Consider the following 21290-nt stretch of genomic DNA (forward strand, 5'->3'; position numbering starts at 1 on the left):
TGCAATGTGTTGAGAAATGATGTTGGACTTCTAAATTACTATCTATCGTTGCCTCATATGACATCATGTTTAGAAATGCATATGGTTAGGCTATCATTAACCCAAATGCTACAACCCTTGCCAACAGGGGTAAGGTGTTGGATAACCCATGGCAGGTCTGAAGGGTTAATATCGGAATGTCATTCACTATCCTAGGTCTGATGAGTACATACCGGAATGGGAACAATAGTAGGGTTATCACTGGGGGTTCGTCGAGGTCTGATGTATATATTCTAGAACTAGCGGGTCCCCACCATAGTAGAGTGGTATTCTTGGGAAGATCGATGAGTTCATTCCGTGACTGAAAATATCATACTTACTACAGTAGCATTTATACCTCATGAGACCTAGACATTGATGTTAGTAGCATTCTTAGATGTAAGTCATGTATCATGGACTATGTGATTGTATTTGCATGTTTCCCTTACTGGGCTCGGTGGAGCTCACCTCTGTGGTACCTCTTCTTTTTCAGATAGTGTTGCTAGTTTTGAGAAACCAGATGATGTTGATATTAATGTTTCTGACTTTCACATCGAGGGAGACCATGCGGTTCAGAAGTTTGAAGTTTATGAAGCCTTCTTCCACGTTTCTGACTTCCACACAGTGGATACGATGCATGCACGTTCACTTGATCTGGCCTGATGGAGCAGGCTAATCTTTTTGTGTTTATAAACTTTTTGTGAAAAATATATGCAGTTATTGTTCTACTTTTGTACTTGTGGTGCCTTTTGAGAATTATGCATTGTATCACAGGTTTCACTTACTATAAATATTCAGTTATCATCTAATTCCTTTATTATTATTGTTATTATAATTATTTATTCTCTTCCGCTGCAATGATTTACTGTGTTTATGAATTGTGATTTGGAGTACTGCACTAATTGATCTTGGGGGATCGATTGAATGCCAGTTGGCATTCGGTCACACCTTGCCCTTACTAATCGAGCCGAGGTGTGACATTTTAGTGGTATCAGAGAGAACGGTGCTCTACTCCTGTTTACAGCCCAAATCATAACACAGCAACATCTAAGACTCATTAATCCGAAGGTGAGTCTACCTAATGTTGAATTAAAAGTTTAAATTAAATGCTTCAAACTAAAAGAAACTTGATTGTAAAACACAAACGACAAGAAAATAAAAACTTCATTCATATAATCAAGTAGTTTGATACATAAATATTATATTTTGTGAAATATCATGTATTAAAGTTTGATTTTTATACTTATATAATTATAAATGCATATTATAATGATAAATTGTTATAACATTATGCTTTGTATAGGGATTTCTTTGCGATATTTTGTTGCAACTCCAATGAGTTACACACTGAGACCTATTGGTGAATATGTTTACAATGATGAAAATATCGATGATTTAAATTGTAAAGTTGAAATGCTTATAAATGATCGAAGATATCTCCAGTCTGTGTTGTGGAATGATCGAACTCTGATGACTAGAGACTTTAACGTCATCGAGCAAAGGGTGAGATACCTTCAAGTACATACTACTCGCATCGAAAGCATACTTAATCGATGGGCGGACCAAGTCCAATGCCTTATATAAGGCACTATAAATGTATGTCTTTGTTTAACCTTAGTAGTTACATTGTTGTTAATGTATATCAAACTATTGTTGTAAATGCTAATAGTTTGATTCTTTCCTCAGCTGATCAACCATGGTTGGACAACATCCGAACACCTATCAGCGGATGAATACTTGAGGACGTACTAGTACGGCCTCTACTTCTAATCCCCTTAATGTTGATCAGTCTCAAAGGGAGGACATTCATGAAAATCCTCCAAATCTCAAGGTCCGAGATGTTACTTCAATAGTAGATCATATGATGGACCGGCAACAAGAACAAATGCAACAGTTTATGACTACTATGGCCACACAGATGCAAGATACTGTAAGGTTCATGCAGACCCCTCCTACTGCTCCTACTATTCCTACTACTCCTGCTGTTCCAGCTGCACAAAATGCTCCTGCAAATGATGCTACTGGCCGCTTAATGGAGAGATTCTTAAAGATCCAACCCCTTACTTTTGCTGGGATCTCTAAGGATTTCTTTGTACCAGTTAAGTGGATTAAAGAAATGGAGAAAGCCTTTGAGTTTTTAGGCTGCAATGAAGAACATAAAATTTCTTGTGCAAGATATAAGCTATAGCAAGAAGCAGAAGCCTGGTGGTAGATCACCAAGCCTATTTTGGCTGCTGCCCACCCTGTTCTAACCTGGGAAATCTTTAAGGAAGGCTTATTTGGAAACTATTTCCCTACTAGTGTGAGAAAGAAGAAGGAAATTGAACTCATGGAGTTAGTTCAAGGTCCCAGATTAGTGTTAGAATATCGATAGAAGTTCGAAGAACTCTTTTCCTTGGCCCCTCCCCACTTGAACACTGATGAGGCTAAAGCACAAAAGTTTGAAGATGGATTGGGGCCATCCCTTGCCACAATATTGATTACATATAAGGCTCGGGGTAGCTCAGAAGTTGAACAAATTACTAAGAGGATTTAAGACAAACATAGAGACACCTATCTGACTAATATGGGGTCTGGCAAGAGATCAATACCTTTTGCAGACAGAGAATACAATAAATTTCCAAAGCAAGTTTACTGCAGCTCAGCCTCTTCTCAACTTCCAAGAGGGGCTATAGAGTCATTAGCTCCTAAGCCAGTGTATGCAAATCCCAACATCAAGGCTATAGAAGTTCCGACAAGTGTAGTCAGCCAGGAAGCAAAATGCTATAATTGTGGTCAGGCATGCCACTATTCAAGGACCTGTACCAATCGGAGACCTCCACTACCCCGTTGACAACAAGGCAACTAGCCTCAAGGTCGCGTCTATTTTTTCTCCGCTGGGGAAGCTGAGGCAAGTCAGATTGTAGTTACAGGTATAAATCCTATCTATACTTTTTCTTATATTCATTGTTTGGTGACATACACATGCATTCATCAAGTCTTTGTCGAATAGGTACTATTCTTATCTGTGCATCGCCAGCATATACATTGTTTGATACCGGAGCCACGCACTCCTTTGTGTCTCCGTCTTTTGCAAAGAGAATGGGGATTACACCCAAGAGTCTAACAAGTGGTTTGGCGCTTAGCATACCCACAGGATTGACAATAGAGTTAGACATAGTGTATGAACCATGTCCTGTAAGGATTGCTGCCGGGGAAATGATAGCACATTTAATCCAACTTGATATGACTAACTTTGATGTCATATTGGGTATGGATTGGTTATCAACATACAAAGCAAATGTGCTTTGTGCGGATAAGAAGATTGTTTTCCAACCTAAGGGAGAACAAGGGTATATATTTATGGGAGACAAGAAGAAAAAGTCAGTGAAGACAGTTATTTCAACACTTCAGATGAAGAAATTGCTTAGCAAAGATTGCCAGGGATACCTTATCCCAGTGATAGATACAGAGACTAAGGTTAGGCCTATGTCAGAAATTCCTATTGTGAGGGAGTTTCCTAATGTGTTTCCTGATGATTTGACAAGTCCACCTCCACCAAGGGAGACTGAGTTTATGGTTGATTTACTTCCTGGAGCAGCACCAGTGTCCAAGGCACCATATAGAATGGCGCCAAGTGAGTTGAAAGAATTGCAAGCTCAGATGCAAGACTTATTAAAAAAGGGGTTTATCAGGCCAAGTGTCTTACCTTGGGGTGCACCGGTATTATTTGTGAAGAAGAAAGATGGGAGTATGCACATTATCGGGAATTGAATAAGTTGACAATAAAGAATAGATATCCTTTGCCAAGGATTGACGACTTTTTTGATTAGCTACAAGGTGCAAAATTACTAACATCTCAGTCGAAACTGGTCGAAACCATCAAATTTCGGTTGAAACCCTGGATTTGTTAAAATCACCCTCCAACTCGTCTCGAAAAACTACAAAATCGAGTTAACTCAGTGGTTTCGACAGGTTTCGATCGAGTACTTCTTCCATGGTTTCAATACCATCATGGCACCCATTACCGAGTGCATTAAGATAGATAAAGGAGTTTTAATGGACTCCAGCAGCCACCAAAGCATTCCCTCATTAAACGGTGGATGATCGAGACTCTTGTACTACAGTTATCTGATTTTGATCAGTATTAAAGATCGTCACAGTCACTTCTAACATCAGCATTGGACATCAGCATTGGAAGTGTTTTTATGCAAGGAGAACATCCAGCAGCCTTCTACATCGAGAAAGTAAACAACGCAAAGGAGCATTACTCAACTTATGATTTGGAGTTGTATGTTGCTGTGCAAATGTTGAAACACTGGACACACTATTTGATCGAAAAAGTTACCGACCACAAGGCATTGAAGCATTTACAATCTTAGAAGTCGGTGAGTAGTAAACACGCCAAATGGGTGGGCATATTTTGCAAGATTTTATATCTGCTCTGAAGTATAGAGCTGGAAAGGAGAACACAGTGGTTGATGCATTGAGTAGAAAGGTGTTGGCCTTGCATACCTTTTCCGCCCATGCTATGAATATTCATCATATAAAGGAAGAGAACCTTTTGGATCCAGATTTCTCTATAGTTCGTCAGACATTACAGCAAGGAGAAAAAGACTCAAAATATTCACTCCATGATGAATTTCTCTTTGTGGGTACACAATTATGCATCCCCGCGTCATCTTTATGACAACATCTTATTCAGAAACTGCACGGAGGAGGACTCAACAGGCATTTTGGGAGAGATAAGACCCTTCTACAAGTGGCTGATCACTACTATGATAGCACCTTCAGTGAGATGTTGAACATATGATTAAAAGGTGTCATACGCATCAACTTACTCAAGGAACAAAGTGAACACATAATTGTATTCCCCGCTACCCATTCCCCATGCACCATAGGTACACATTAGCATGGACTTCATGCTCGGCTTACCCACTACTCAGGAAAAGCTTGACCCCATACTCGTAGTGGTGGAACAGTTTTCAAAGATGGCACATTTTATATCGTGTCGAAAGACATATGATGTAACCAACATTGCTACCCTATTCTTCAAGGAGGTGATCCATCAACATGGACTACCATAGCCTATTATTTCAGACCGGGATGTAAAAATTATGAGCCATTTCTTGAAGACTCTGTGGTTTAAGACAATAAAAAACTGCATTTCTCTACGGCCTTTCACCCACAGACCGATGGACAGACTAATGTGATGAATTGGAGCTTAGGCAATCTCTTACGATGGTGCGGGATTATGAGAAGACTTGGCCGTCTATTCTCGACATCACTGAATTCGCCTACAATAGTTCGTTCAATAAAACTTCGGGTCATACTCCCTTCAGCTAATCATCACTATCGCTTTGTCGAGTTCCAACTGGAGACATGGTAATGGTTCAAATCACTCCAGAACAATTTGGTCCTAGTACCAACACAAAGCTATACCCTTGAAAGATGGTTTCATACAAGGTGTTAAAGAAAATTGGGCTCAATGCATATACAGTTGAGTTACTACCTAACATGGCCAATAGTAACATTTTTTAACGTGGCCGACTTGACTCTTTATGTGGGTCACCATACTGATGAGGACCACACAAAGCATGCCCTACGATTGCCTCAGATTGGTATTCCAATGGAGATCGAGATTGAAGTGTCGTCAACAACGAAGATTGATCTCAAATCTAGATACCGTCAACTTTGAGTCAGGGAAGACGATATCAATAAAATAGCCTTTCAAACTCGATATAGGCATTATGAGTTCTTAGTGATGCCCTTTGGCCTTACTAATACACCGACAGCTTTTATGGAGCCAATGAATCAGGTTTTCCATGATGTCTTGGATGAATTTGTAATTGTATTCATAGATGACATCTTAATTTACTCCAAGAATGAAGAAGAACATGCAGAACACTTGAGATTTGTAATGCAAAGGCTAAGGGAGAAACAATTATATGCCAAATTCAGCAAATGTAAATTTTGGCTATCACAAGTTGGATTTTTGGGCCATATTGTTTCAACAAAGGGAATTGAAGTAGATCCTGCTAAGATTGAAGCAATTCTGAAATGGGAGACACCCAAATTAGTGACAGAAATAAGGAGTTTCTTGGGATTAGCTGGCTATTATAGAAAGTTCATAGAAAACTTTTCTACGATAGCAGTGCCTATGACTTAGTTAACTAAGAAAGGTGCCAAGTATGAGTGGTCTGAGGCTTGTGAGGAAAGTTTTCAAGAGCTGAAACAACAGCTAATAACAGCCCCTGTTCTGATTGTTACGGATGGCACTGAAGGAATGGTTTTGTATACTGATGCTTCCAAAGTAGGACTTGGATGTGTACTGATACAACATGGGAAGGTTGTCGCATATGTTTCTCGATAACTAAATGAGTACGAGAAGAATTATCCAACACATGATCTAGAATTTGCTGTAGTGGTCTTTGCTTTAAAGATATGGAGGCATTACCACTATGGAGAGAAGATAGAGATTTACAAAGATCATAAGAGCCTTAAATATTTCTTCACTCAGAAGGAATTGAACATGAGACAGAGAGGATGGCTAGAACTTGTAAAGGACTATGAATGTGAAAACCTCTACCATCCAGGCAAAGCCAATGTAGTGGCTGATGCTCTGAGCAGAAAGTTACCAGACTGGTTAACAGAAATGATACATTTGAACAAGCATCTAGTGAAAGAGTTCAAGGATCTGGACATGACCTTTGTGAGGGGAAATACCACAGAGGGTCTAGCTGCGTTAACTGTGGAGCCTTCACTTAGAGCACAGATCATTTCAGCCCAATCTTCTGATGAAGAATTTTAAAGAATAATGGAAGAGATCAAAGAAGGTAGACAGAGAGACTTGGACTTTACTCTAACTCCAAGTGGTGTCCTCATGTTTAGAGGCAGATTGTGTGTGCCTGTAATTCATGACCTTAAAAATTTGGTGTTAAAAGAAGCACACCAATCTTTGGTGTCTGTACATCCAGGGAGTACTAAAATGTACAAGGACCTGAAGCAATACTTGCAGTGGTATGGAATGAAGAATGATGTAGCAGCTTTTGTTTCCAAGTGTTTGACCTGCCAACAAGTAAAGGCTATTAGACATCGACCTGGTGGATTGCTATAGCCATTGTCTATACCGGAATGGAAATGGGAACAGATTACAATGGATTTTGTCACAGGCCTCCCTCGCACTAAGAAGGGTATGGACACCATCTGGGTGGTTGGGGACAGGCTAACAAAAATAGCCCATTTCATTCCCATGAAGATCAATTATTCCAAGGATAAGTTGGCGAAGCTGTATGTTGATAACACTGTTCGACTACATGGAGTGCCAGTAGATATTGTGTCAGACAGGGATCCCAGATTTACATCAAGATTTTGGAAGAGTCTACAGAGTGCAATGGGTACCAAATTGAACCATAGCTCAGCGCATCACCCTGAAACAGATGGCCAATCAGAAAGAACAATTCAGACCATGGAAGACATGCTTAGGGCATGTGCATTGGAGATGAGTCGCAGCTGGGATGAGCATCTATCCCTAGTTGAGTTTGCTTATAATAATAGCTACCAAGCATCTATTGAAATGACTCCTTTCAAGGCATTATATGGAAGAACTTGTCGCACCCCATTGTATTGGGATGAAGTTGGTGAGCGACACATTCTGGGTCCAGAACTGGTTCAATCTACTTGAGAGAAAGTTAATCTTATAAAAGAAAAGATCAGGGCTACCCAGTCTCAACAGAAAAGCTATGCTGATAAGAGAAGACAACACTTACAGTTGAATGTTGGAGAGAAGGCTTTCCTAAAAGTATCTCCAACTAAAGGAGTTGTATGGTATAAGAGGGAAGCTTAATCCAAGGTACATTGGTCCTTTCGAGATCCTAGCTAGAGTTGGAGCAGTGGCCTACAAGCTAGCACTACCTCCATCACTTGCAGGTGTGCATGATGTCTTCCATGTCTCTGTGTTGAGGCAATATATACCGGATTCTACGCATCTCTTACCGCAGCAACCTGCTGAGCTAGTTACTGATTTGACATATGAGGAGGTATCAGAAGAAATCCTGGATAGGAAAGAACATAATCTAAGGAACCGCACCATCTCTTTTGTTAAAGTCAAATGGAGTAATCACTCTCCTGGTGAGGCATCTTGGGAGCGGAAAGACGTGATGCGACAAAGATATCCCTATCTTTTTGACTTACCAGGTATGTCAAATTTAGAAGACAAAATTTATTATAAGGTTGGGGGAGTGTGAAACCCACCTCTAATTTGTACTTTTTCGAACTTGTGTGATTACAGGTTCTGGGTCTATATCTATGTTTGCCTCTATGTTATGGGCTGCATCGGTGGTGGATTCAAAGCAATCCTTTGACACACCTATGAAGGATTCCGAGGAGCCAGGACAGCTAGCTATCCTTGAGTCTGAAAATCCTGCCAGGTTCCAGCATATCAGTTTCCTATGCCTGACATGTTGGGTCGAGCATATGCGGAATCTCACCATATCCTAGGCTGGTATATGGGTAAGAATCCCAATCTATGTATATATATATATACTATTCTTGTTTAATTACTGTACTAGGGGCATAGTAGTAATTTTTATCTAGTGGGACCCACACCCCTTTGTAGATCTAGACTGCTTAGGTGCCAACATACCCGGGCCCACTTCCATTACCTTTGAAACCCTAAATTACAACTTAAAAATCAGAAATAAGTAATTAATTTACTTTAAAAACAGATTAGAAAATTACATTTTAAAAACAGATTTTAACTAACAAGTAAACAAACAGCCTTTAGTAGACTTTATATATAAGAAATCCATATCTTACGATTTCATTTCTACACCTAATAGAAATCGTTCCAGCCTTGGGAGCTTAGAAGAAAACTAAGGAAAAGAGAAGAAAAGCTGAGATTACTCTCTTCCAACCTTGAGATTCAATTGGAATTGGAAATTGGGGCTGCCATCATCAAGAATCCTCTCAATTCAGGTAAAGCCTCTAAACCTAAACCTGTTTTTCCCAAATTACTCTCTTCTCTCTTCTCTAATGGATGAATCATTAACCCATATCAACCCTAACATGATGAACCCTAGATTGGGTTGTTCAAAACCCTAAATTGAAGATCTAATTAACCAATTTATTATTCTTAGAACAACATGTAACCCTAAATCCCTATTTTCTCAACTTTTTCTCTATATGTCATGCTGATTTCTTCTTAGAATTAAGACCTATTTCAACCTAGACCTAATAGCTTAGATGGTTTTTGATAAAATCCCCATTTAAGACTTAGTTATAGCTTGGTAGGTTACTAAACCCAGGCTGTAATACCAATCCCTTATCTCCTTCTTTCATTTCAGCCATTTTCTTAAAAAAATTACAGAATTTATAATTATTTAAAATTTTATTTGAAACCCTAATCTGATCCTACATGCAAATGAGTCAAAATCTTCCAATTGCTGTAATCTATCAAAGCCCTAAACTAATTTTGGGAAAGTAGCCCCATAATTCAATGATCCATGGACTTTGGATCCTAAAATAGTCACTGCTAGCTGAACTGGTTTCACACACCTGAGTTATAAAGTGAACCGGATTCAACTAGTTCTAAATCTGGTTCTACCTTTTGGCTTGGGTTCTTGGGTACCTTAGGCTTTTACCTAGGACTACATTAGACCTAATATTTGTTATATATTAGTTATTTAGGGACTAATAATCATCAAGTGGTGTTTTAATTTGGTGTGTATTGGAGCTTCATTGGTCTAGGGATAATCTCCAGTACAAGTAAGGGAATTCTGACTTTCTTTGGATTGTTTCTTCTTTAATTTTTATTTATGCTGGCTGCCATTTACATCTATCATCCAAATAGTATATTCGTGTAGTTTTTATAGCTTTTGTTTTGCATTAGAAATATGCATGTTATTGGTGTCATCTCATTTTTGCATTTGCATACTTTTACTATGATCTATTGTAATGTGTTGAGAAATGATGTTGGACTTCTAAATTACTATCTATCGCTGTCTCATATGACTTTATGTTTAGAAATGCAAATGGCTAGGCTATCATTAACCCAAATGCTACGACCCTTGCCAACAGGGGTAAGGTGTTGGATAACCCCATGGCAGGTCTGAAGGGTTAATACCGGAATATCATTCACTATCCTAGGTCTGATGAGTACATACCAGAATGGAAACAACAGTAGGGTTATCACTGGGGTTTCGTCGGGGTCTGATGTGTATATTCCAAAACTAGCGGGTCCCCACCGTAGTAGAGTGGTATTCTTGGGAAGGTCGATGAGTTCATTCCGTGACTGGGAATATCATACTTACTACAGTAGCATTTATACCTCATGAGACCTAGACAATGATGTTAGTAGCATTCTTATATGTAAGTCATGCATCATGGACTATGTGCTTGTGTTTGCATGTTTTCCTTGCTGGACTCGGTGTAGCTCACCCCTGTAATACCTCTTCTTTTTCAGATCGTGCTGTTGATTTTGAGAAACCAGATGATGTTGATATTACTGTTTCTAACTTCCACAGCGAGGGAGACCGTGCGGTGCAGAAGTTTGAAGTTCATGAAGCCTTCCGTGGATACGATGCATGCGCGTTCACTTGATCTAGCCTGATGGACCAGGCTAATCTTTTTGTGTTGATAAACTTTTTGTGAAATATATATGTAGTTACTGTTATACTTTTGTACTTGTGGTGCCTTTTGAGAACTATACATTGTATCACAGGTTTCACTTAATATAAATATTTAGTTATCATCTAATTCCTTTATTATTATTGTTATTATAATTGTTTATTCTCTTCCGCTACAATGATTTACTGTGTTTATGAACTGTGTTTTGGAGTACTGCACTAATTGATCCTGGGGGATCGATTGAAAGCCAGTCAGCATTCGGTCACACCTTGCCCTTACTAACCAGGCTGGGGTGTGACAGAGAGAGAGTAGTTGTCAAGGCACCCAAAGGCAGTGGCTAGGCGCCTAAGAAACAATGCGAAAAATAATGTAAATGGATGGTCAAAAATCAATTCAATCTGCATCCAAGTCCATTTTCAGTCAGTGAATATCTGGAATACGGATAAAAAGGATTCGGATGCGGATCGAATTCGAATTTTCGACGATCCATTTACATCTCTGCATTGTGTTACCTTGACCTTTCTCCCCTTAGCGGATACAATTCACTCTCAATCCATCTCTTAACATATGATTCTCTCATATTCTAAAACCTGTTGAATCTTCAAAAACCCTCAAGATCATTATTTACTTAATTTTTTTTAATTAAGTATTTGGATTTTTTTCTGGACATATTTTTTATTTGAGTATTCGGATTTTTTTTTTGGATATCTCTAAACGAATACGGAAGTACCTAAACGGATACGAATGCGGATTGAATTCGGATTTTCAGATATCCATTTACATCCCTATTTATAACGCTTTTTTCTCTTACCCAAAAAAAAAAAAAAAAAAATCTACAACACTTTAAATGTAGAGGCTGGATCAATTCTTGTACAAGAACAACGCTCGTATGCCCTTAGGCGCATAAATGGAATCCACTCACTTTCTTGGATTCCATATGTGCGCCTAAGGGTGTATGAGAACCTGAACCATTCTCTCAAATATATATCTGTATCGATGCAATATGATATAATTATGTTAATAATCACCTCATATGAGAAAGAAAAAAAAAGGGTGTACCCAGGATGGAACTAAAACTCGTGAGATCTCGATGAAAATCGCACTTTTTTGTGAGCTCAAGACGAGATCTTAGGCTATACCATATATTACGCCATCTCGGCAAGATCTCGGGTCGAGTCAAGATAGCGGGTCCAACCTAGTTCTCGACCCAAAATCAAACTAATAAGTTCCAGATCTCGATCGAGAGGTGCTTAGACCTTGCTCCCAAGCTGCTGCCAGCCATTTTTCATCGTGATTCAGTCACATTTTATGGGATGATAGCCATGTGATATGTTGAACAGTTTGATGCATTGTACACTTTAACATTTATAATGTTTATTCAAGTTGTTTTATATTAATCGTATGATTTGATTGCTTTTAATTACTAAATTATGTGTAGAATAGGGCCTATTAGTACGTCGTCGCCTACCAACCTAGGGTCCGAAGTGAAACTCCTACCTATTTGAACTTTGTTTTTGCAAAATATGGTAGTGCAATTGTGTTTAAATGGCCTAATATAGGCTGAGTACCAAGTTTCAACCCCAAAATAGGTCTCAACCCCAGTGAAACCAACCATCGAATTGAAAAATAAAAAATTACCCCAACTTGTCAAGATCTCACCGAGATTTTAACCCAACTTGCTATTTGGCCAGCTCGAAACCTGCACTCGAGATGAGTTTTAGTTCTTTGGTACCTAGTGCACAAGGCTTCCGCCACTACAGGGTCTGGGGAGGATCATCATGTATGTAACCTACCCTTGCAATAAACATGAGCATATTCATAAAAAAAACATAATTATATCAGGGAAGACATTGATCTTCTCTTCTTTGCGTACCCATTTTCTTCTTCAATTTGTGAGCATATTCATAAAAAAATAAAGCAATAAACAAAGAGCATACCAGCATATAATAAAGAAAGAGAAAAAAAATCACTTCAATATAACACAAGCCAATAAAACGTTCAGAAAAAGAAGCACTTTAACATAGCAAATAAAATATAAGCCCAAAAGAAAAACATCTGCGTAGGCCACAAGGTGGGCCAAGGCGTACACCTTTTGGGCATTCATAAAAGCGACAGCACGCCTAGGGCTCTGAGAAGCGCCTTGTAACCTAGGTAAGGCTTAGACAACTATGAGAGAGAGAGAAATATCATTTAATTCACCCATGCTATAAGTTGCCTCATACTCCATATACTGACATACTTCTCTAATTTAAGCTGAGTGGTAATGAGAAGAGGCAGACTGGCAGTTATTGCCCAATCAATCTATATCAGGGAAGACATTGATCTTCTCTTCTTTACGTACCCATTTTCTTCTTCAATTTGTTCTGGCCTTTTTGCTAAATGCTGACCTAAAAGGAGGATTTTATTGGGAAGTCTATCTATGATGTGGTGGTTAAGCTTGCTTTTGGAAGGACGGTCTCTCACATTTGGATGAAGCACAACCTAAGAAAATGGTCTATGAGATCTAGAACCAATCAGCAGATTTTGGACTCTATTGTCTTTGATGTCAAATGTAAAGTGTCTGAGTTCTCATTAAGATCTGGTTACCCCCAAGGAACTGTCATATTGTTGTATCCTAGGCCCCTAGGGTCACCCTTCCGTAATTCATCCTCCTGCTCCCTCTGCTGAAGGAATGTGGCATTTGGTTTGTTTTTCTTGTTTGAAATGTAATTTGTCTTCTCTCCCCCCAATCGGGAAGCCTCTTGTTCCCCCCTTTTTTTCTGGGATTTCTCTGTTTCTCTAATGAATTATTATTCACCCCAAAAAAAAATCTGTATGAGGGAAATGGTACAGAACATGAGGAAGATCACTATGACTTCCTTCTTCTAGTGATGACAGTAAAGGTGTCATATCAGGCAGTCTAGTAAGAAAGTTAACTCCCAAGGCCAACAAGATTAGGAGCTTATGATCTAAAGTTAGCACCCGAACCAACCTGCAAAGTTTCCCAACTGTTTACCGTCTTTTTTCTGGATGAATGAATATATTACCATACCCCAGGAGGGGGCAGGGAGGAAAAAAAGGGGGGGGGGATATACAAAGGGAGAGGAGAGAGGGGGGGGGGGGGAGGAAAGACAACCAGCCCAGCCTACGCAGAGGAGGGGGTCCTTAAAAGAGACAAATCAAACCCCCAGAAAACAACAATATGTCTGTTCCTTGGGAATCCAACATACGACGAATGCGACCACAGTTGATTTTAGAAGAGACGTCAAAGGAGATGACCTTCCAAATCAGATCAAAAGATTAGGAGTTGGAGGTCCATCTCCTTAGGTTTCGCTCCATCCAAATATTATAGATAGCAGCAAAAAAACCAACTTACTAATAGTGTCACAGACAGACTTCCCTGAGAAAGCTTTCACCAACCAACGCCATTCCTGATCAAAGTCCAACGATCTTCTATTTCGGGGCCAAATGAGGGAATGGGCTTTTTTCCAGATGGTGGAGGAGAAGGGGCAGGCAAAGAAAAGGTGGACTATATCCTCATGACCACTCCAACAAAAGACGCAAGAAGGGGAAATAGGGATGTTGTGGTGCAGCAAGAAAGCTTGGGTAGGAAGGCAAAGTCTAAGGGATCTCCAGGCAATAAAGCTATTGCGAGGGATGTGGCCCTTGAACCAGGTTAGGGTGTGCCAGGGGACGGTGGGGCTGGGATCACGCACAAAGTTCCAGGCTGACCTAGAAGAGAAGGAGCCAGTGGAGGAAGGAAGCCAAATGATTTTATCAACAAGGGTGGGCGAAGGGGGGAGGGGGGGAGAGACTGCCAAAACAAGGATAAGGTAGAGGGGATAAGGGAGGGAGGGGGAGTCCATGACCCAGAGACAATAAGGCTGGAAAGGGGAGAGGCTTTAGGGAGACCTTCTTAACTTATAGTAACTCGCAATTTTCAAGAGATGGCATTAATCTCTTAATACTCATGGGCACTGATATAGCTACTCAACAAGTTGATTGGAATCCAACCTTGCCTTTTGCATAGGCAATCTCTTTGATTGGATCAGAGGTTGGCTCCACTGCTCTACACATGAAAAAATCAGCAGGACATCAGCCACTAATGATCGATGGTAGTATTTAATGCCAATGGCATTGGCCTTCTACCTGGACCATTTGCCAAAGGAAGATGACACAATGAGGCCCTGATGTTTTGATACATATAACACCAATAATCAGTCTAGTATTGGCTTGATTTCACCCTCCCCCAGTTTTCTTTTGTTCATATTCAGCAGCTCCAGAAGTGATTCCCCACATTATGGAATATACCCACAGAATCATGATATATACCCTGATGTCTATGGAGAACCGATCAAAGCTAAGCGTCATGAAATCTGGGATAAAATCGTCGCTTATGGCTCTTCCCGTTTTCAAGAGTGGTTGTATGTTGGTGACTTCAATTCATATCTCGGTTGGCATGAAAAAGGAGGGAATCAAGATGGGACCCGTGATATGGGGTTGTTCAAAAATATGCTTGATTGATGTAATTTGCTGGACCTCGGAGCAAATGGACCGAGATATACCTAGAGTAATAGAAGAACAGGCTCAGCAAATATACGTATCAGGTTGGATCGAGCTCTCGCTAATGCAGCCTGGAGAATGCACTTTGCCAATGTGGCTGTCTTCGTTAAACCAGCCTATGCATCTGATCACAACCCACTTTTTATTGATACTGAGGGCGGCAAAGTCACTGGTCCTCGTCCCTTTCGATTCGAGCAAGCTTGGCTTCGTCACCCACAATGCAAGGAAGTTGTTACTAAGGCCTGGTCTTCCATTCATAATGGTTCAGCAGCTCAAACTCTCATTCAGAAGCAGGAGTGTAAAGTGGCCCTGCAAAAGTGGACAAAGAGAGTTTTGGTAACATCCAAGTCAAGATTGCAGCCCTTAAGCATCAATTACTAGTCATTCAAGGACAACCCGTCTCGGACCAGAGACAACATTGTGAAAGGCAACTAGTGGAACAGTTAGAAGAAGAGCTGGTTAGGGAAGAACTGCTGTGGGGCCAAAAATCTATAGTTGATTGGATCCAAGAAGGGGATCGCAACTCTGCTTTCTTTCATGCTACTACCATTCAACGAAGGCAGAGGAATCGAATCCTGAAGCTACGATTGGAGAATGGGGAATGGTCTCAATCTGTTGAGGAGGTTTATAGTGAGCTGCTGCATCATTTCAAGGGAGCGATGACATCTGAGGGAGTGGATTTAGGTGCCATTAACCAGGCCTTAATTCACATTCAACCCATTATTCCTGCTGAGCTTAATGAGAGTCTATGCACTATTCCTTCAGAGGACGAGGTTCTACAGGCTCTACGGGGTATGGGATCTCTTAAAGCCCCGGGCCCGGACGGATTCCCCCCTTTGTTCTACCAGCAGTTTTGGACTATAACAAGAGGGGAAGTTCATCAATTTATTGCTGAATTCTTTGCTACCGGTGCTTTACCTTCTTCACTCAACAAGACTTTTGTGTGTCTTATACCAAAGAATGCTTCTCCGGAATTGGCTGAACAATTTCGACCGATCAGTTTGTGGAGTGGTGGTGAAGATCATCTCTAAGATCATGGCTAACCGGCTTAAAGACTCTCTCCAAGGTATTATTTCCCCCTTTCAATCGGCTTTTGTCCCTGATCGTGCTATTTTTGATAATGTATTTATGGCTCATGAACTATTCCACTATATTAAGCATAGGAAAAAGGGGAAGAAAAAATTATTAGCCCTCAAGCTTGATATGAAAAAGGCTTATGATAGGCTTGAGTGGCCTTTCATTAAGGCTACCTTACTTAAGCTAGGCTTTTGTAATCGATGGGTGGATTTAATTATGCAATGTACTACATCGGTTTCTTACTCCCTGTTAGTTAATGGTTCCGAGAGAGGGTCCTTTGTACCTTCTAGGGGTATCCGTCAAGGGGACCCCCTATCCCCCTTTATCTTCATTTTGTGTTCTCAGGTTCTGACATCTATCATCAGTGAAGCAGCATCCTCGGGCCTCATTCAGGGTATTAGAGTGAAGAACAAGGCGCCCACAGTCTCCCACCTTCTATTCGCTGATGATTGCCTTCTCTTCTCAGAGGTGAATCTTCGGCATAACTCTGCGCTAAAGGAGTGCTTGGACATCTATTGTCGTGCCAGCGGCCAAGCGATCATCCTACACAAGTCCTCTCCCACTTTTAGTCCAAACACCCCAAGAAGGTTTAAGGCCTGGTTCTCTCGGATTTTGAAGGTTCGATATGGGGATGGTCCTACCAAGTACCTCAGGCTACCATCCGAGATTGGGGTTTCTAAAGTCGCGGTCTTCAAGGAGTTGACTTCTAAAACGTGTAAACGCATCCAAGGGTGGAAGAATCAGCTGCTTTCCCCAGAAGGTAGAGTTACTCTCATTAAATCTGTGGCCTGCTCCTTATCCAGTTATGCAGCGGCACATTTCACCCTCCCAAGTCTCCATCATAATGAGGTGCGCAAGGCTATGGCTAATTGTGTCTGGGGCCAAAAAGAGAATGAAAATAGGATCCAGAAGATTTTGTGGTCCAGACTATGCCAATCCAAGGAGCGTGGTGGTTTGGGTATTAGAGATCCAACTCTCCACAATAGGGCACTCCTTTGTAAGGTTGCTTGGCCCCTATGGGCTGATCCTGACTCCCTTTGGGCGAAGCTCATCAAGGCCATCTATTTCCTTCGTTCGGAGTTTCTTATTGCTGCTTGTGGCAACAACCCTTCCTGGGCTTGGCGAAGTTTGTTAGTGGGTCGAGAGGTGCTCAAAGATGGTCTCCTGTGGCAGATTAAACTGGGGACAAGGTGGACATCTGGGCTGATAATTGGGTTCCAACCTCTCCAACCTTTCGCATTCTCCATGCTAGGCCCGATGGCTGTGCACTTACAAAGGTGTCTGAACTAATCGATCATGACAATCATATCTGGAAGGAGGACCTGCTGATCAGATTTTTTCACCCCACTGACCGAATGGCCATCCGACAAATCAAGCTTCCTTTGTTCCCCTGCTTAGATAAACAGGTTTGGGGAGCTGCTTCAAAAGGAATTTTCTCCACTAAGTCTACATACCATTTGTTGCTGAACCTGAGGGACTACCTTGCGACCGGGCATGCCTCTTCTTCAAACCGTCATAAGTGGGAAGATGTCCCAACCAGTGTTTGGAAAAGGATATGGCACTCCACAACACTGCCGAAGATTAAGAACTTTCTCTGGCGCATCTATGTAGATGGAATCGCTTGTGGAGACAATCTAGCTCGGAGGAATATTTCTATTGACCCTGGCTGTTGTCTATGTGGATACAATTTGGAAACTTGTGATCACCTACTGTTCGAATGCCCTTTCCCCAGAGCAGTGTGGTTCGGGTCCAATCTCAGCTTCCTGGTTTCCAACATCCAACCTTCTCTTGCAGGTCTTCTCACTGGATGGGATAAGTTTCCATTTCCCTCTAAAGATCGAGGTAAAGAAGTTCTTTGTTTGGTGTCCTTTGTTTGCTGGCATATCTGGTTGGCTAGAAACCACATTACCTTTACTGGTATTGGTTGGTCCCCTGAAGAGGTCATCTCTCGAGCCCAATCAGCCTTTCAAGAATTTTGGGACATTTCAACTACAGGCAAAGGTCCTACAGAGCCAGTGACCCAACATCTCCCTTCCACCTTGGAGATCGCAGAGGGCTGGCAATGCCCTCCAACGGACTACATCAAGATCAACTGCGACGCAGCCCTCCCTCTTGATTCCACGGCTGGTGGGTTGGGATTCATCGCCCGTGATCATAATGGCTCTACATTAACTGCTTGTTCAGAGCCAATCTTCATTTCTAATGCTCTGCTCGGAGAAGCATTGGCAGTTAGAGCGGGCTTATATTGGGCAAACCAGGCTAATATCCCCCTATTCATTGTGGAATCTGACTGCTCCAACCTGATCAGTATTCTCATTGGAGGCAATTCTCACCCTCTAGACCTTGATGGTGTTATCCATGACATACTTCGGCTAGCGGAAAGCTTTTCCAGCTGTAGTTTTGTTAACATTTCTAGGGATGTCAATGTAATTGCTCATCACCTAGCCAGGAAGGCCTTGTCTGCCACAAGCCGGACAATATGGCCTCTTTCCAATCCTTGGCTCTTGAATCTTTGTAATCAGGAGTCCTTGAGCTTTGCTTGTCCTTTGGAATAAAATGTCTGCTTACCAAAAAAAGATTTCCAATAGAATTAGAATGACTGACTGGTTGGGATCATATTAACAGTCAGTTCTGGTTTGTGAGATCTTCCCACTTTCCCAGCCTTCCAATCCATAGACATGCCCATGACAACTGGATCATTAGATGTTCAGATCCAAGGACATCTTCTATCCCACTGGGACCAACCCTATACCACACCTTTCACACCTAAAAGAGAAATTAGGGTTTTCTTATTGATAAGTTCCAAAATAGATTTTCTTCATATAACTGGTTATGAAAGCCAACAGAAAAAGGCAAAAAGAAAATACAGAAACCTCAGATAATAAAGCCAAAAAAGGGCGTTATTTGGGATGATCGAAGTAAAACAGCTAAAGTCACATTGGTTCTCATGATTTTCTAATCCAAAATATAAAGTATGATTTACTATTATTACAGACTTCTCGGCTAATATAGGACAACATGCAGTTCTACAATCTGAATATGAATATAGCTTAGAAACAAACATGAGGAGGAATCAGTTTTCCTGGATTCATGATATTGTTGGGATCCAAGGCTGCCTTTATTCTTTTCATTGTCCTCAAAGCCTCTATTCCAAGTTCCTTTTCAAGGTACTGAAAAAACAAAGAAATTCCATTTGGTCAATGGCTATTTCATTGAATTAAAAACTGCCACTAGAAAAGGACCCAATTTCTCAGAAAAGCATATATATTTAACTTGTGCAGGAATAAGAGTATCAGAGTACTCCCCCCACCACCACCACCATCCCCCCCCCAAAAAAAAAAAAAACAAAAAAAAGAAAGAAAAAGGTTTTAATCCATATCAGAATGCCGGGTATTACAAGGGATAGTATTCTACTGATGCATATGGTAAACATAAAGGTAAAATATCTATTTTATTCTTTTAGTCCCCTTTCTTCGATGCTAAAGTTTGAAAAGTTTTTCATACACATCCCAAAGAAAGCTACATGAAATAAACATGAGAAGAACATGGCTCATCTATGCATTTGTATTGCAGTTTGGAGATCAATTCGATGTGGTAAAAGCGAAAGTCAAGGAAAAGGAATATGAATTTCTTGGTATAAGTGCTTGATGCTGTTTAGGAAGAAATCATCATGATAATGTTTACTATTGTGGTTTATGGGCTCCCTCAGGGTGTGCACCAGGATTATTGCACAAAATGGCACCCAACTGATGTATGAAAGAAAAGATATACCTTCATTTTCCCAGTGCCAACTCCATGTTCCCCTGTACATGTTCCTGTTCAATTATAAAAGCACAAAAGGAGCTTATTATAATATGTAAACATTAAAGACATCATAAATGAAGGATTTTGAACTATGCTCATACACACTGCAATAAAGGAGCAGTAGAGCAATGATTGTTGTTTTAAATATACAATAACATCACTGAAAAAATCCTATTCCTACCACTAGCTTATTGTAACATAAGCAATTGGCTCACATGCTAAGAATGTTTTTAAGAAATTACAATGTTGTACACACACATATAGAAACAAGAACCACATGAGTGAAACTATTGCCAGTTTACAATATGCATAGGCAATGGGTTGTGTTGAGAGCTGAATGCTTGGATAGTCTAAGGTAGACCCCAAGCCATATATTTATAATAATGAATGAAAATTACTAGAATTGTCCCTATCATAGCCGGCATGGTTGTACATGAAATAAAACAGTAAAAAGTTCAGAATACCCCCCACGGTATTCTGGCCCATAAAATCCAACACTCCCCCTCAAGTTGGAGCATATATGTCGTGCATGCCCCAACTTGACTAAGATAGGAAGAAACACGTTGCCACTTAGCCCCTTATTGAACACATTGGCTAACTAATCAGCAGACTTCACAAAGGGAACACAGATGAGTCCAGCTTCAAGCTTCTCCTTGATGAAATATCGGTTAACCTCCACATGCTTAGTATGATCATGCTAGACAAGGTTATAAGCAATGCTAATGGCTGCTTTATTATCACAATAAAGCATCATGGGAAGATGGACAGCAACACCAATATCCTGCAACAATCCTCTAAGCCACAAAAGTTCACAGATTCCTTGTGCCATTGCACGGAACTCTGTTTCAACACTGGACCTTGCCACAACATTCTGCTTCTTGCTACGCCATGTGACAAGGTTTCCACCCACAAAAGAACAATAGCCAGAAATGGATTTTCTAACAGTAGAGCCTGCCCAATCGGCATCAGTATAAGCTTCAACCTTTAGATGACCATTGGGAGATAAAATGATTCTTTTTCCTGGAGTAGACTTCAAATATCGCAAGATGCGAAGGACTGCCTCCATGTGAGAGGAATAAGAATTATGCATAAACTGGCTCACCAAACTTACAGCAATGGCTATGTCTGGTCGTGTGTGCGAGAGGTAGATTAGTTTGCCCACTAATCGTTGATAACGACCTTTGTCAACAGGTTCACCTTCTTTCTCCTTAAGTCTAGCAGTAGCTTCATAGGAGTATTTGAAG

General features: G+C 40.6%; 2 protein-coding genes across 3 annotated transcripts in view; one reads left to right on the plus strand and one right to left on the minus strand.

Annotated features, from left to right (window-relative positions):
- The first annotated feature begins 17597 nt into the window (after window positions 1–17597).
- Window positions 17598–18797, plus strand: LOC122650780. Its single transcript, XM_043844163.1, has one exon. The coding sequence runs from the start codon at window positions 17598–17600 to the stop codon at window positions 18795–18797; it is 1200 nt and encodes a 399-aa protein (XP_043700098.1).
- Window positions 18798–19152: 355 nt separating this feature from the next.
- Window positions 19153–21290, minus strand: part of LOC122649750 (D-lactate dehydrogenase [cytochrome], mitochondrial-like) — a 69248-nt gene continuing 67110 nt past the window's right edge. For both annotated transcript variants that reach the window (XM_043842990.1, XM_043842991.1), the window contains 2 exons: window positions 20014–20057; window positions 19153–19412 (listed from right to left, as the gene is read on the minus strand). In XM_043842990.1, the coding sequence (XP_043698925.1) occupies window positions 19293–19412; window positions 20014–20057 (164 nt within the window). In that variant the 3' untranslated portion in view covers window positions 19153–19292. The remainder of the gene's footprint in view (window positions 19413–20013; window positions 20058–21290) is intronic.

This window comes from Telopea speciosissima, chromosome 2 (genome assembly GCF_018873765.1).
Source record: "Telopea speciosissima isolate NSW1024214 ecotype Mountain lineage chromosome 2, Tspe_v1, whole genome shotgun sequence".
In the NCBI taxonomy this organism is placed as follows: domain Eukaryota; kingdom Viridiplantae; phylum Streptophyta; class Magnoliopsida; order Proteales; family Proteaceae; genus Telopea; species Telopea speciosissima.

Bases quoted from the DNA above. Each gene is read 5' to 3' on its own strand.
- LOC122650780 (XM_043844163.1), top strand. From the start codon at position 17,598: ATGGCCATCCGACAAATCAAGCTTCCTTTGTTCCCCTGCTTAGATAAA.